This window comes from Mesoplodon densirostris, chromosome 14 (assembly GCF_025265405.1).
Source record: "Mesoplodon densirostris isolate mMesDen1 chromosome 14, mMesDen1 primary haplotype, whole genome shotgun sequence".
In the NCBI taxonomy this organism is placed as follows: domain Eukaryota; kingdom Metazoa; phylum Chordata; class Mammalia; order Artiodactyla; family Ziphiidae; genus Mesoplodon; species Mesoplodon densirostris.
Window position 1 is genome coordinate 38,325,675 of NC_082674.1, and position 16,094 is coordinate 38,341,768.

The following is a 16,094-nucleotide window of genomic DNA, read 5'->3' on the forward strand; positions in this document are numbered from 1 at the left end:
CCTTGCGTGAAGGAAGAGGGACGTTGCGGGTGTCATGGTCTCTCCCCTCACTGTCTGACATTGGCCTTTCAGATGAGTTCGTCCGAAATCCCATGAGGGGCGGGAGCCAGCCCCTGAGACACTTAACACCGCCACGGCTGCCGGCTGCCGTGAGCCCCGGGGAGCCTGCCAAGAGGGGGTTCCCCCCGCATTGTTACACCCCCCAGTATCAGGACTACAGCCTACCAGCGGCTCACAAGGTGTCAGGTGGGTGCGCTCAGGCATGGGGGCACTGTGCCAGGGCCTGCTGGGTTTGGGAGGGTGTGGGCCAGGGGACGGACAAGGCAGCGGGTCTCAGCTCAGCACCAGGATGAACTTGCTCATGACAGGCAGCTGCCTTGAGAAGGGCGAGCCCTCTTTTCCCCCAAGTACTGCAGCAGGGGCTGGAAGGCCACGTGTCCACAGGGCTCGAGAAGGAACCCTCCACTCAGCAGGTGACACCCGGGGCTCTTCCACCTTAAGAGCCCCCGAGCCTATCTGCCTTTTGCTCAGTTCTTCACATTACCGCCTGCCGGGGGCATCGCTCTGAGCTCAGGCAGGAGCTGAGCTGAGGACGTGCTGCTGGGAGGGGGGCCAGGCTGGTCTGGGAAGAGTCACCCTACTGGACCTTGCTTTCTGGGAGGACTGGCCACCTTAGTCTGTTACCATCTTGTGAAATGTAGATGTTGTCACGGAAAGGTTGCTATTTAAACATGAACATAACTTGTAGTTCGGGTGAAACATGCTGGACCCCTGCCCTAAAAAAGAGAAATTTCCTCAGCAATATGGTTTGGGACAAACTGCTGCTCAGTGCTTCAGAGCTTTAGAGTCACAAGACAGGCCTGGGCTAAAAATTCTGCTCGTTACCAGCTGGAGTTTGGACGGAGCAAGCCACACATTTAAATAAGAGGCTTGCATGCAAAGTGTAGAGTAATGTTTGCATTAAGTCGGAGCCAGCGTTATCATCCTTGCTGTGCACCCAGGAGTTTCCTTGAGTGGAAACTCATCCTTTTCAGGGGAAAATAATATTCTTTTTAAAACTCAGGTCGTTTCTTAGGGTGAGTCAAAGAAGGGGGGATTAGAAAGGGCTGGTGAGCAAGTATCCGTTGCTACTGTGGTGCTGCAGAGGTGTGAGACCCGCCCCGTCCACGAGGGAGCAAGGTTGAGTGCGGGAGGCAGGCATGGGGGGCTGGGAGGGGGGCCAGGGATGAGGTGCTACAGCTAAGCCAGGGGAAGGGAGAGCGGGCACCTCGCGTTACTGGGGCCGATGAAGGGCTTCCAGGGCCGCCTCCAGAATGCGGGCCTGCTCTTCCCAGGAAGTGGGTTTTTGGGTGCTGGGAGTCTCCCCTTCTCTTCCTTCTCAGCAGGAGAGAAAGAGGGGCTGCCAAGGGTGGGGATCCTGAAACTGGAAGTCAGGCCTTTGAAGGACCCGTGTGTGTGTGTGTGTGTGTGTGCACACATGTAGATATGCATGTGTGTACATTTTGTGTATGTGCATGTAAATGTGTGTGTGCAAGTGCGTGCAGGCACCAGCTGGTTCAGAGCTCCCTCTCTCTCCGTTCAGCCTTCCGGCTGCCAGTGCACAGTGGGCACGGGTCAGTTGGCAACCCCGAGCCTTGCCCAGGCGCTGGCTCACGCCTCCACCTCCCAGGCCAGGAAGCCTTCGTGGGCGCTCCTTCCATCCAACCTCCCTGTCCCCTCAACATTCCCTGCTCTGTCTGCACTGCACACACTCCGCTGCTTGGGTCTCAGCCCCTCTCACCTGATGGGATGGAGACGACATGCTTTCTGCTGGGTCCCTGCTCTCTGCATGGGCTGGGTCACTAGGGAAAGACAGACATTGAAGAAAGTGAAATGAGGGCTGCCGCCGAGTCACGAAAACTGGAAATACCCCTTGCTCTCCCAACACGTCTCATCCATGCTGGGCTCTTATGGAATAGACCCTTTTCCAAATGTTTGATTTAGGGTTTTGAAAATAAGGGCACTAACTCTTCTTTCAGGCATGACAAGCCGGCTGCTCGGACCCTCGTTTGAGCCCTACCTGCTGCCGGAATTGACCAGATATGACTGTGAGGTGAACGTTCCTGTCCCAGGAAGCTCCACGCTCCTCCAAGGAGGGGACCTCCTCAGAGCCCTGGACCAGGCCACCTGAGCCAGGGCCACCCACTGACAGGCACCCCTTCCCATGCCGTCCCACCAGCTTCACGGTCTCCGTCTGTTTTTTTGCAACTAGATATTTCTAACACCAACACACTTTTTACAAGATATACTTACCTGGCAAACTTGCCCAGGTCACCAAGTAGTGGCCTTTTTCTGAAGATGCTCACTTTATTATTCATATTTTTAAAATACAATTGTTTTACCTGCTATGTTTTGCTCTGTCAATGGAAATGTTCTTAAATTTTATAAGATTGTTCTCTCCCCAACTTCAATTACTTCTAATTTATATTATTCACGGGTCCCTCTGTCTCTCACACACAATATTCATACTAACAAGTTTGGTGTATGTTTGTTTGTTCTCCTTTAGGGAAAGCTTTGGCTTCATTTAACTAGAAGGATTTTGTTGTTGTTGCCAAAGAGAAACAAAATAATTTTGCTTTCTAAGCTTGATTTGTGGCCTCTTTACCGCTCAGCCCTCCTCCTTTTGTAAAACTAATCATCACTATTGTAAATTTCAGTCTTTTTTTTTTTTTTAAGCCAACTCTTTGCTCTAATTTTGATATAACTTTTGGGGGAAAAAATGTGAAGGGTGAACTCCATTGTATGTGGTGGTTATCTGTGAAAGTTACACAGTATGGCTTTTCCTAAACTGGTGTTTTTCCCCTGCATTTGGTGGAGTTTTTTAAATTATTATTATTCAAAAACATAACTGAGTTTTTTAAAAAGAAAATTTATATCTGGGTTAAGTGTTTATCATATATATGGGTACTTTGTAATATCTAAAAACTTAGAAATGGAATCCTGCTCACAAAATCACTTTAAGATCTTTTTTAAGCTGTTAATCTTTTTCCTGGTGTTGCTGACACTGCAGAATTGTACAGAACTCCACAGGCCCGTACTAACCCTGCTCAAGGTCTCCCTCTGTTGCCTTTTTGCTTTCGGGACATGCCGTAGGCGTGACACACAATCCAGAAAGTGGAATCATTCTGTGGGAGCACTGCAAGCTGTCTTCTCCTCATGTTCTGTATGTATTATGTATGTATGTATGTATTATTATTACTGCCAAGAGGGTCTGACTGACAGCACGTCAGGGGTGGGGGGTAGGGACAAATAGGGGAAGCGCTTTAAACTCTTCTTCAGGTTTCATTGCCAGCCCTTCAAGTGCACTGAGCTATGTGACTCTAATGGTCTTTCATGGGGCACATTTGGGTATTTCCAGAACTACCATGAGATGATTTAGATGGGAATTCATGAAAGAAAGTGAGGATTTGGAAATGGTATAGGGACCCAGTCCACATCCTCCCAGTTCACCACCTTGGAGCCCATGGAGCTGGGCAGAGGGAATGCACAAAGGGGGGCTCCTGGTCCTGACCAGCTGCATCCTCATGCCCCTTCCTCAGCCACGCCATCAGATCGCCCTACACGGCCGAGGTGCAGCAGGCAGCCCCCCGGGGACAGCCCCTGGCCCTCCTTGAGGTCTGTCTGTCCCCAGAAGTGATGTGTCTAGGGTAGGAAGTACTGAAAACAGTGTTCTCAGAGCGTCTTATAACTCACCAGGTAAGAGGGACGATGCCATGTGTTTTTGAAATAGCAATCACGTGAAACTTTTCCGTCATGGGTACAATGAAGAAGTTTCTAGAAACACACAAAGCAAAACACAGCAAGCCAAGAAGTTGGTAAGGCTGGATGGACTTACTGCCCAAAACAAAATAAAATTTAAATTTCAAAAGAAAAATTACCTAGTCACTGTGTTGCCAAAAATGTTACTTGAGCACCACAGCCCCGCCTCACGTACGGCAGGCGGCAGAACTTGAAGGGTTACGGACATGTAAGCGCTGGTGTTTGGTTTTCTCTGTGTGTTTGCCTCAGCACGAAGGGCATTTTACCCTTGCAGTTGTACTAAAACACTCTGAAAAATATTCCAAACTGCATATTAACTTTATCTATCAACATAATGATTTCGTGAACATTATTATGAATGTCAAATTCCTACTGACAGCGTTGTTACTATACGGGAGCTTCACTTTATACGGAGATGTATTTTGACACCTGCCATCTCATTAAAGTCTTCTGATCCTACCACTGCCGGTGGCTCTTGTTTCCTGTGGGTTTATCATGGGCTACACTGATGTAAAGGGACGTATGTATTTATTAAACAGTTTACAGAAAACGAACATGGGCCCTGATCTTTGTGAGACGACTGAGGCCAGCTGATTGATAGGAATCTGGAGAATGGAAGAAAAGGCTAATGTTAAAACTCGGCAACTAAGACCAGGAAGCCATGCTGCATGGTCCATATTTCTGCAGGCCTCTTTTTCTATGTTCTGTGAGGGACCCGAGGAAAGAAGTCAGGGTTCCTGTCTTCAGAAAATTATAGGAAGCAGTCTGAAAACTCTGCCGCCTACGTGTATTCACACGCCGCACTTTGGGATGAAGGCTCTCAGGGGAAAGGAGCAGCCTGAGCTCTGGGGCTCAGAGGGGACCTCAGTTTGGCGGTGGCAGGGCTCACGCGGGCCCTCCCAGCTAGAATGGGCATGGGAAGGGCCAAGATAATCTCAGACGGCGACAGAGCCCGGCAATAGCCCCAACTGGACAGGGGCGTGATGGGTTCCCTAATTCAAATTTTACTTTTCCAAGTCATGGTCCGCTTGGAAAGAGGCGCCATCTCCACGGTGGGATGGGGGGAGGGACCCAGCAGTGGCCTCTGCTCAAAATGGTCAGTCCTAGAATCAGCGTTCCCGGGTCACACACTTAGTTCCCCTAAGAGTTCAGTCCACGTGGTGTGGTTTCACACTTACCTTGTTAGCTCACTCAATCCTCGGGCTGAGCAATCCATGAGCACCCATTTCACAGATGAAACTGAGGGTCATATTAAGTGGCTTAGGCAAGTCACACCCTGCTAACAGAAGAAAGAAATGTAAACATAGTGTTGGCTGTGCTTTCTCCTCTCACACCGACCGTGCCTGCTGGGAGGAATAGTTCATGGCAGGGCTCTGTTTTCATTTCCAAATAGACCATTCCTGTCGTTATTACTTTAACCTGTAGACCTCCGTCTGGTTCTGTGCTTACTCATCTCTTCTCTTCCCAACTGCCTGGATCTTCAGCTTGGATTTTCTGGGCTCTGCCCGCCATCTTGGACTTCCTGAGAACATCATCTCTTCTTTTTCTGAAGCTCCTCCATGAATGACATATTTTAGCTCGTCCTTCAGGAGCAGAGTTGCCTCAAAGCATTGGCAAGCTCAGGACTCAGACCTGGGTGGGTGCTATCCTGACCCCCCAACAATCTAAGTGGGCTGTGGGTCTATGAGGTGTCCTTAGACGAGGCCACTGAACCACCACCTGAAAGCCATGATTGTGTCCTCCAGCCCTTGGGGGTGCAGGGCAGCTCCAAGCTCCTCTTGCTTGCAAGTGCAGCAAGCTGGGGTGGGGGGACACTGAGGCCACTGTCCCTGATGGATTAGAGGAACTCAGCCCCTCCAAAGCACTCAAGCACAAGACACGGGCCCCACCCAAGTCACCCTGCTTCCTTTATGTTTTGTCTCTAGCAATCGGGTGAAGACTCTGATTTCAAAACTCCTGATTTCAGATTTCACTTTCCAAAATGCAGGTGGCCACTCTGCCGTACACCTGGAACTAACAACAGTGTAAATCAACTATACTTCAATTAAAAAAATAATTTTTAAAAAATCCAGGTGGCTTAGGAGTAGGTGTGAGCCTGCATGGCCAGGTGTGCAGGGGCAGCGGCCTGTGTAGAATTAGCAATAGATCAGCCGTTGGGGTTCCTCCTGACTCTGGATATGTTCTCCTCCAGGCGGGCAAACCTTGGTGGGACGCGGCACCTTCCCAGAGCTTGCTTTGCTTGGCAGCCTCCAGATGAGAAGTCTGTCTTTTGGGGGGGTGGGGACACTCAGACCCAGAGCTGAGAAAGGAGACAGCCCCACCTGGTGGAGTTCCCTCTGATCCATGTAGGGCAAGATTTACCCGCTCCTGAAGCATGGGCTCTGATGAACATTTCAAATTGGGCAGGGGGGTGAACTGTGGGTTTTCCTGGAGATACAATGCAGAGCCATTTCCTTCATAACATACAAGATTCAACCACCTACAGCCCTGCTTTCCTGGCCCCTGCGCATCCTCTGCTTTACGTGAAAAATACTTTTATCAGGAGGCCTGCATAAGAGTGACCAGGTTAGCTGGGCTCTTCCTCTCTCGAGTCAGGAGAGTCCCCAGTAAGACAGAACTGGATGTATTTTCCCAGATGGACTCAAGATGCTGAGAAGGACCTGGAAATGACGTAGCCCAACCCTGTCATTTATTTTTTCAACCTCTTAATTCTAGAGATGAGAATACTGAGGCCCAGGGAGACAAAGTGGCAGGGCTGGGAGCAGAACCCAGGCCAGCATACGGGGACTGAGCCTGAACTCACCATAAGTGAAAGGGGCCACGTCCTTGGCCCATGACATCAGGTCTTGATTTCTCAGCCAGTGCACAGGCCCTTCCCACACATGGCCCTTCCCACCACCACCTCACAGGCCTGGGCCTTGTCTCTTCCCTCGGGGCACTTTCAGTTCTTCTAAAATGATCATGATCACAGCGTCACCCCATTTCTTCAAAATATTCCTTTGAATTCAGTGGCCCCCGTGGGAACTGCTTGGCCTCTCTGTGACCTCGGTGAAAACTAAACCAACTCCTTCACTTCTAGACTGACTCTTCTTGGCCTCCCAGGCCCCAGGAGAAAAGGGTTTTGAAGTACTTCTCAAATAAAAACCACCCTGGATAACTCAGACGCCCGTACAAGCTGGTGTACAGTGTTGGAGGCCCACAGCCCACATTTTCCCAGGCAGTCCCAGTCACAGATATCGTGTTTCAATGTCACCCAGGTGCACTTGTACTTGGGCCAAGGACCCCCATCTTGGGTTCAGAAAGCGGGAGCCTTATGGATACAAATGAGCCCTCAGTTGCTTTAGGGTGGACCCCAGGTCCTGGGGAAGTTCAGAGGAGGCCAGGACAGATCAACCTGGGCCTCAGGGGTGGAAAATCCTCCCAACCAGCCCTGGGATGGAAGAGGATGCAGAGGGAGGCGGGGTGGGGGCGGGTTATTCTAGATGTGGATGGACGAGGGGGACAAAGGCATGAGGCCAGAATGAGCAGCACGTGCAGAAAACCCTGGGGATCAGGCGGGGTCAGGAGCTGGGATGGAAGGAGAGGGCGGCCTGGCCACTCACAGCACAGGCCTGGAGTCAGACAGACCAGGGTTCAAATCCTGGCTCTGCTGCTTCTAGCTGTGTAACCTTGGGGAAGCCCCTTCATGTCTGATGGCCCGTGTCTGCTTTCCTGTGAAAGGACCATGATAAGTCCCTACCTCAGAGAGTCGAGGCTGGAGATATTAATTTGGGGATTGACGGTAGGTAAACTGTACTTAAATCCCTGAGATTGGATGAACTATACCTAGGAGGTAAGAGCATAGACAAACAGTAGAGCCCTAAGATAGAGCCCTAAGATAGAGCCCTGGGCCATGGCAGCGCTGGCAGAAGTCAGCGAGAGGAGGAGCCAGCAAAGAGGCCGGTGGGAACAGCAACATCTAGGGGAAACACCAGGATTTCAGTATCCCAGAAGCCAAGAGAGGAGGGTGTTTTAAGAAGTAGGAATAGTTAACTGGATCACATACTAGACTGAAAGGCCAGGTAAAGTGAGGAGGAAATAATGGCTCTGGGGTTTGGCAACATGGAGATCATCATTGATCTTGACTAGAGAGGTTTTGGTGGAGAGCTAAGGACGGAGGTGTGATGGGAGTAGATTGAGGCATGAGCAGGCTGGGGTGAGGGCACAGAGACCACAGCAATACACAACTTCTTCAAGAAGTTTCCCTGTGAAAAGAATGAAATGACGCCATTTGCAGCAACATGGATGGACCTAGAGATTATCATGCTAAGTGAAGTAAGTCATACAGAGAAAGACAAATATCATGATATCACTTATATGTGGAATTTAAAAAATATACAAATGAACTTATTTAGGAAATAGCAACAGATTCACAGATATAGAAAACAAATTTATGGTTACCAAAGGGGAAAGGAGGGGAGGAATAAATTAGGAGCGTGGGATTAACAGATACACACAACTATACATAAAATAGATAAGCAACAAGGACCTACTGTCTAGCACAGGAAACTATATTCAATATCCTTGATAAACCATAATGGAAAAGAATATGAAGAAAAATGTGTATATTTGTATAACTGATTCACTTTGCTGTACAGCAGAAATTAACACAACATTGTAAAGCAACTATACTTCAATAAAATAAATTTTAAAAAATAAAGAAAAATTTTCCCCATGAAGGGAAGCAGGGAACTGGAGTAGATCTGGAGGAAGGGGTCAGGGGACGTTTTTTTAAAAAACATTTAATGAACTTTTGTTTTAGAATAATTATAGATTTACAGAAAAGTTGCAAAAATATTAGAGTTCCTGCACTGAGCTCCCTCTATTGCTAACTTAACTGTGGCACGTACGTCACAACTAAGGAAGCAATATTGGTATGCTTTTATTATCTAGAGTCTGTACTTTATTCAGACTTCTTTAGTTTTTACCTAACATCTTTTTTTCTGTTCCAGGATCCCAAGAGACCACATTACAGCTAATTGTCATGTCTCCTTAGGCTTCCCTAAACGGTGACAGTTTTCATAGTCCATCATAATAGTTATTCACACCTTCTGAGTTGTTGATGACCTTGACAGTTTTGAGGAGTGCTGATCAGATATTCTTAAAGAACAGTGTCTTTCAATTTGGATTTCCTGATGGTTTTCTTGTGGTTAGACAGAGGTTATGGGTTTGCGGGAGGAAGACCAGAGGTAAAGTGCCACTGTCATCACCTCATATCAAGGGTGCATACTATCAATGTGGCTTATCACTGTTGATGTTAATCTTTATCATCATTTTTATTTTTATTTATTATCTTGGCTGAGGGAGGGTTTGTCAGGTTTTTCCACTGTAAAGTTACTGATTTTTTAGGGGAAATTTTTTTTGAAGCTGAGCAATATTAGGGAATGTTTCTATTGTGACAGCAGAGAGGAATGTTTCTAAGAGAATGACGATTATGATGGACCATGAAAACGAAATTGTGTGAGAAGGAAAGAAAAAATATGAAGAGATTGGTGGCCAATGAAAAAAAAGGTAGGTTCAGTGAATTAGAGGTCTAAACGAGGTCAAAGAGGGGTCAGAGTGAGGTGTAGAAAGAGGGGACCATGCAGACAGTCATTGTCAGAGGAGGGGAAGCTTTTTTTTTTTTTTTTCTGTGGCTCTGTGGCCTACACAGCCCTGGAGGTCCTCACGAGCAAGAAGTACAGCGGGCAGCAGGCTGACCCGTGGAGCCTGTGAGCACCACCTCATGGGCTCCAGGACCCCTAGGGAGGGGAGGGGAGTGGTGGGGTGGGGAGGGGGCACGCCCTGGGAAGCCCATGCCCCCGGAGGCGTCATCCTCTACACCATGGTGACCGGGAAGCTGCCCTTCAAGGAGCGCCAGCCCCACCACATGCTGTACCTGATGCGCCGGGGCCCCACCTTACGGCCAGGCCTGTCCCCAGGTGAGCACCTCCACCCTGTGTCCCTCCCCTGTCCCAGCCCGCACCCAGGTGGGCAGTGAGAGAGAGCTGGGTCCGGAGAGGGGGAAGTGGGTTGGTGGCCCCGCTAAGCTTGAACCCTGCACTAGCCCGGGGCAGGCCACCTCACCTCTCTCTGCCTGTCTCCCCACGTGTGAAATACGGGCACCCTATGGCCGTTTATTTATACTTACATATGATCCAGCAATACTACTTCTAGATATTTATCTTAAATAAGTGAAATTTTTTTTATTATTAGTTTCTGCTTTATAACAAAGTGAATCAGTCATACATCTACATCTGTTCCCACATCCCTTCCCTCTTGCGTCTCCCTCCCTCCCACCCTCCCTATCCCACCCCTCCAGGCGGTCACAAAGCACCGAGCTGATCTCCCTGTGCTATGTGGCTGCTTCCACTAGCTATCTACCTTACGTTTGGTAGTGTATATATGTCCATGCCTCTCTTTCGCTTTGTCACAGCTTACCCTTCCCCCTCCCCATATCCTCAAGTCTATTCTCAAGTAGGTCTGTGTCTTTATTCCTGTTTTACCCCTAGGTTCTTCATGACATTTTTTTTCTTAGATTCCATATATATGTGTTAGCATACGGTATTTGTCTTTCTCTTTCTGAGTTACTTCACTCTGTATGACAGACTCTAGGTCTATCCACCTCATTACAAATAGCTCAGTTTCGTTTCTTTTTATGGCTGAGTAATATTCCATTGTATATATGTGCCACATCTTCTTTATCCATTCATCCGATGATGGACACTTAGGTTGTTTCCATCTCTGGGCTATTGTGAATAGAGCTGCAATGAACATTTTGGTACATGTCTCTTTTTGAATTATGGTTTTCTCAGGGTATATGCCTAGTAGTGGGATTGCTGGGTCATATGGTAGGACATGATACTATACATAGAGAATCCTAAAGATGCTACCAGAAAACTACTAGAGCTAATCAGTGAATTTGGTAAAGTAGCAGGATACAAAATTAATGCACAGAAATCTCTGGCATTCCTGTACACTAATGATGAAAAATCTGAAAGTGAAATCAAGAAAACAGTCCCATTTACCATTGCAACAAAAAGAATAAAATATCTAGGAATAAACCTACCTAAGGAGACAAAAGACCTGTATGCAGAAAATTATAAGAAGTGAAATTTTTTAATTCACACAAAATCTTCCCACTGATATTTATAGCAGCATTATTTGTAATCACCAAGAACTGGAAACAACCTGAATGTCCTTCAATGGAGGTATGGATTAAAAAAAAAAACAACCCTGTATTTCATTGATATGATGGAATACCACTCAGCAATGAACGTTAACAAATTTGATTCAAGCGGCAACATGGATGAATTGCAAAGGTATTGTGTTGAGTGAAAGAAGCCAGTATCAAAAGGCTCATTCTATGTAATTCCATTTATATGACATTCTGGAAAAGGCAAAAAATATAGGAAGAGAGAACAGATCATTTCTTGCCAGGGCCTAGGGGTGGGAGAAGTTTGAATATAAAGGGAGAACAGAGGGAATCTTTGGAATATCGGAATTGTTCTATACCCTGTCTGTAGTGGTGGTTATGAGAATTCACACATGGGCAAAAATCACAGAACTGTACATCAGACAAAGAATCTTACTGTATGTAAATTTCTTTTTTTTTAAAATAAAAGCAAAATTTGAGATTTCAGAGGCAGCTAAAATAACACTGAGGAGAAAGTCTGAGGAAGTAGGGTAGAAAGGATGCTGTCAGGGCTATGAGGTGGATGTTATGGTGACACGGAGCATAAGGGTGAAGGAGAGACATGAGCTGAGAACTGAAATCACTGAAAGCCAAGGTTGAGAGCCGTGAGGCGAAGCAAGAGTCCAGTGCCATGAGCGGGAGGCAAAAGGGAGGAGAAGGGGTTTGGAAGCAGCATGGCGAAGCTAGGAGGAGCCCTCTGCCTCCAGGCCCTGCCCAACACCTGCCTGTAGGAGAGAGAATCCAGACCCTTCCTGAGTGCTGGTGGGACAGGGGCCCTCAGCCGAGAGCCGGGCCCCAATTAAAGAGGAAAGTGATGACATGTTCAGAGAAGACAGGGGACCTAGGAGGTGGCTGATGTCAGACTGAGCTCCAGAGAGTGCATGGCAGTATCTCAGGGCGGGAAGGGATGGGAGATGGAGAGAATGATGGATGAGCAGGTCTGGGGACAAGGGCCTGGTGGTAACCCGTGGCCTGGAGGCCCTGGTCTGCCACAGGTGACTGAGGGGAAGAGAGTGGGAGAGATGGTGTATCCTCCTGAGGGCCTCTTCGGGGTTCAAGCCAGCAGGCTGGGGTCTGACCCCTCCCGTAGCCTCAGGGGCAGGGCAGGGAGGCACACAGCTTCTCCGCCATGTCTGCGGAGGTGGCTAGGCTCTCCTCATCTCCCGCAGCACCCAGGGACCATCGTAGGGATGCACTCATTCAACGTAAGGTGGGCTTGTTGCTTTCTAAGGCAGGTGTGAGGGTGCAGGGGGCGGCCCCCTCCCTTTCTGCCTGTGGGGACCTTGGTTTTAAACCCTGTGGGTGGGCCCAGCACTTGCAGGAACAAAGGAAGGCAGTGCGGTTGGAGGACCCAGTGGCCTGAAACAAAGTGATGTTTTCTCGTCCTCATTAGCCTGGTGGAGGCGAGGGCAGCTGAGCATGAACATTGACATCGTTTGGGGGCCTTGCTTAAAGGCCAAGGCAGGACTCCAACTAAAGATTCAAATCTGGACGAGAGAGCTGGCTCAGATTGGGGCAGGTTGGCTGGGACGGTGTGGGAAATCCAGGGCTTGTGCATCTGCTCCTGCTGCAGCTTAAAACGTGGACTGGCAGCTGTGCTGACCAGGGTGGCCTCTGCCGAGGGGTGGGGGTGGGGTACATGCCACCACCCCACTCACCGAGGACCCATGGGTTAGGCACCAACCTTGCTGAGCTGATAGTTCTACAATAGCGTGAGGAGGCAGCAACTGCGATATGTTCTGTCCCTCTCTGAAGCACCATATACTCTAGTAGAGATCGATCAACAGGAATTTGTTCAAAGAAGGACAACTAAAATGGGGATGGGACTTGCAGCATAGCACAACAATAGACTGGAGAAGTTGGGACAGTTGATCCTAGAGATTTGGGGGAGCTCAAAAGACCACCTTCAAATATCTGGAGAAGGGCTTCCCTGGTGGCGCAGTGGTTGAGAATCTGCCTGCTAATGCAGGGGATACGGGTTCGAGCCCTGGTCTGGGAGGATCCCATATGCCGCGGAGCAACTAGGCCCGTGAGCCGCAACTACTGAGCCTGTGCGTCCGGAGCCTGTGCTCCGCAACAAGAGAGGCCACGAGAGTGAGAGGCCCGTGCACCGCGGTGAAGAGTGGCCCCCGCTTGCCACAACTAGAGAAAGCCCTCGCACAGAAACGAAGACCCAGCGCAGCAAAAATAAATATATAAATTAATAAACTCCTACCCCCAACATCTAAAAAAAAAAACTATAAAAAAAATATCTGGAGAAGAGTTTTTCTGGGTGGCCCCACTGGACAGAACTAGGCCTGTAGGTTCAGAAAAACAGTTCAGCTCAATGCAAGTACACTCAAGAGTACACCTCACTCCTCTCCGCATGTGTCAGCATTTGCTTGCTCAGTATAACAGGAAATAACATCTTTACTCCGATCACCCAAGAAAGTTATTTACCAATTAATGCCAGGGAAGGCTATCGGGCAAAGATAAAGAAAAATCATAATTTCACATCTTTGTTCAGGTCTTTGTGTAAATAAAGGCTGGCCATCAGACATAGATGGCCCCATGAAACCCAAGATGGGCAGAGGGAAACTGGCGCTGCCCCTTAAGTGTTATCCTGGCACTGCCCCTTAAGTGTTATCTCCTGTCTGGGCAGGAGAAAGTTAGTAATGGGGGAAGCAGGTGCAGGGCAAATGGTAATTCTCTGTGCTATCTTTGCAATTTTGCTGTAAGCCTAAAACTATTTTTTTAATTTAATTAATTGAAAAATGATGCCAGATAAAAACAAAGAAATACAGGAGGAAACAAAGAGAAAAAAAAGGATAAATAAATTTAAGTGAATACTGACTGTTAAAACAATAACAATGATAATATATTGTGGGGTTTTAAATAAATGTGAAATTAATGTATATGAAAGCAATAGTATAAGAGGTGGGAAAGGGTAAACGGAGTAAAATGACTTTTAGTCTCTGCATTGTCTAGGAAGTAGTAAATGTACTAATTTATATTAGACTTTAATAAGTCAAGGATGTGTGTTGTAAAATAATGTGTAATTAACAAGCTAAAAGAGCAGGGAAATGGAATCTTTAAAAAATATGAGATTATTCTAAAAGAAGACAAAAAAGGATAGAAAAAATGAACATAGGATAAGTGGGACAAATAGAAAACAAATAAGATGCTAGATCAGCTTGGTGCTCTGTGATGACCTAGATGGGTGGGATGGGGAAGGGGGGAGGGAGGTCCAAGAGGGAGGGGACCTATATACATATACATATATGTATATGTATACATATAGCTGATTCACTTCATTGTACAGCAGAAACTGACACAACATTGTAAAGCAATTATACTCCAATTAAAAAAAAAGATGCTAGATTTAAATCTAAATATATCAGTAATTACATAAAATATAAGTAGGTTAAACATTTCAATTAAATTAAAAATATCAGACTGGGTTTAAAAAATAAATATAAGCAGCTTACAGGACACATGACTTCTAAATAAGAATACAGATAGGAGAATACAAAAGGACAAAAAAAAAAGGCAAACACTAAAAAAAAGCTGGTGTAGCATACTAGTATTAGCTAGGTAGACTTTAAGGAAGAAACATTACTAAAATGAAGAGGGACATTTCATAATAATAAAAGTGTCAATGCAACAGAAAGATAATTCTATATTTGTATGCACCTAATAGGCTTAAGAAATTGATACCACTACAAGGAAAAGTAGAAAATCTATCATCACAGCTGGGGATTTTAACACACCTCTCTCAGTGACTAACAGAACAAGCAGGAAAAAAGTAAAGATAACCCACAAAATGGGAGAAAATATTTGTAAATTATATATTTGATAAGGGACTAATTTCAGCATATATAAAGCATATTTACAATTCAATAATTAAAAGAAAAATAACCCAATTTAAAATGGGCCAAAGACTGTACACATTTCTCCCAAGAAGATATACAAATGGCCTATAAGCATATAAAAAAGATGCTCAAGGTCTTTAGTGATTAGGGAAATGTAAATAAGAACCACGATGAGATACCACTTCATACACCACTAGGATGGCTAAAATCTAAAAGACAATAACAAGTATTGATGAAGCTGTGGAGAAATTGCAACCCTCATAGATTTCTGGTAGAAATATAAAATGATACAGCCCTTCACAAAACAATCTGGCAGTTCCTCAAAAATTTAAACACAGAATTACCATATGACCCTGCAATTCCAGTCCTAGGTATATACCTCAGAAAACTGAAAACATATGGTTACAGAAAAACTTATACACAAATGTTTATAGCAGCATTATTCCTAACAGCCAAAAAGTAGAAACAACCCAAACGTCTATCAACTGATGAATACGTAAACAGTATGTATATAATGCAATATTATTCAGCCATATAAAGTAATGAAGTACTGATATGTGCTACAGCATGGAAACACCATTCTGAGTGAAAGATGCCAAACGCAAAAGGCCATATATTATCTGATTCAACTTATATGCAATGTTCAGAAGAGGTAAATCCATAGATACAGAAAGTAAATTAGTGGTTACCAAGGGCTGGAAGAAGGGGAAAATGGGGAAGGTTTCTTTTTGGGGTGATGAAACGTTCTGAAATTTGTGACAATGGCTGCATAATTTTGTTAATATACTGAAAACCACTGAATTGTACACTTTAAAAGGGTGAATATTATGGTATGTGAATTATATCGCAATAAGAAGTAGATAAGGGTAGATAAGTAGATAAGTAGATAAGGGTATGAAAGATTGAAATACACAGTTAAGAAGACCTAATTGACATATGCAGAACTCTGTGCCCAAAAACTAGAGAACAGACATTCTTTAAAGTGCACACAGTCTTCCTAAAATTACTAAAATGGCTAAGTTACTAAAATTAGCCATGTACTAGAGGGCACAGTATTAGTACTAAGCAAGCCTTAACACATTTCAAAGGTTAAAATGACTCAGAGTATATTCCCTGACCACAGTGAAATTAAACTAGAAATCAGTAACCGAATGCAAGTTTAAGAATCACATGTTGAATTTTAAACAATACATTTCTGAATTACCCATGGGTCAAAAAAATCACATTGGAAA

The 16,094-nt window shown here is 46.0% G+C and overlaps 1 protein-coding gene across 2 annotated transcripts in view; it reads left to right on the forward strand.

Annotated features, from left to right (window-relative positions):
• Positions 1-4,257, forward strand: part of EPAS1 (endothelial PAS domain protein 1) — an 89,432-nt gene extending 85,175 nt beyond the window's left edge. For both annotated transcript variants that reach the window (XM_060116638.1, XM_060116639.1), the window contains 2 exons: positions 73-246; positions 2,019-4,257. In XM_060116638.1, coding sequence (XP_059972621.1) covers positions 73-246; positions 2,019-2,170 — 326 coding nt within the window. In that variant the 3' untranslated portion in view covers positions 2,171-4,257. The remainder of the gene's footprint in view (positions 1-72; positions 247-2,018) is intronic.
• Positions 4,258-16,094: the final 11,837 nt, after the last annotated feature.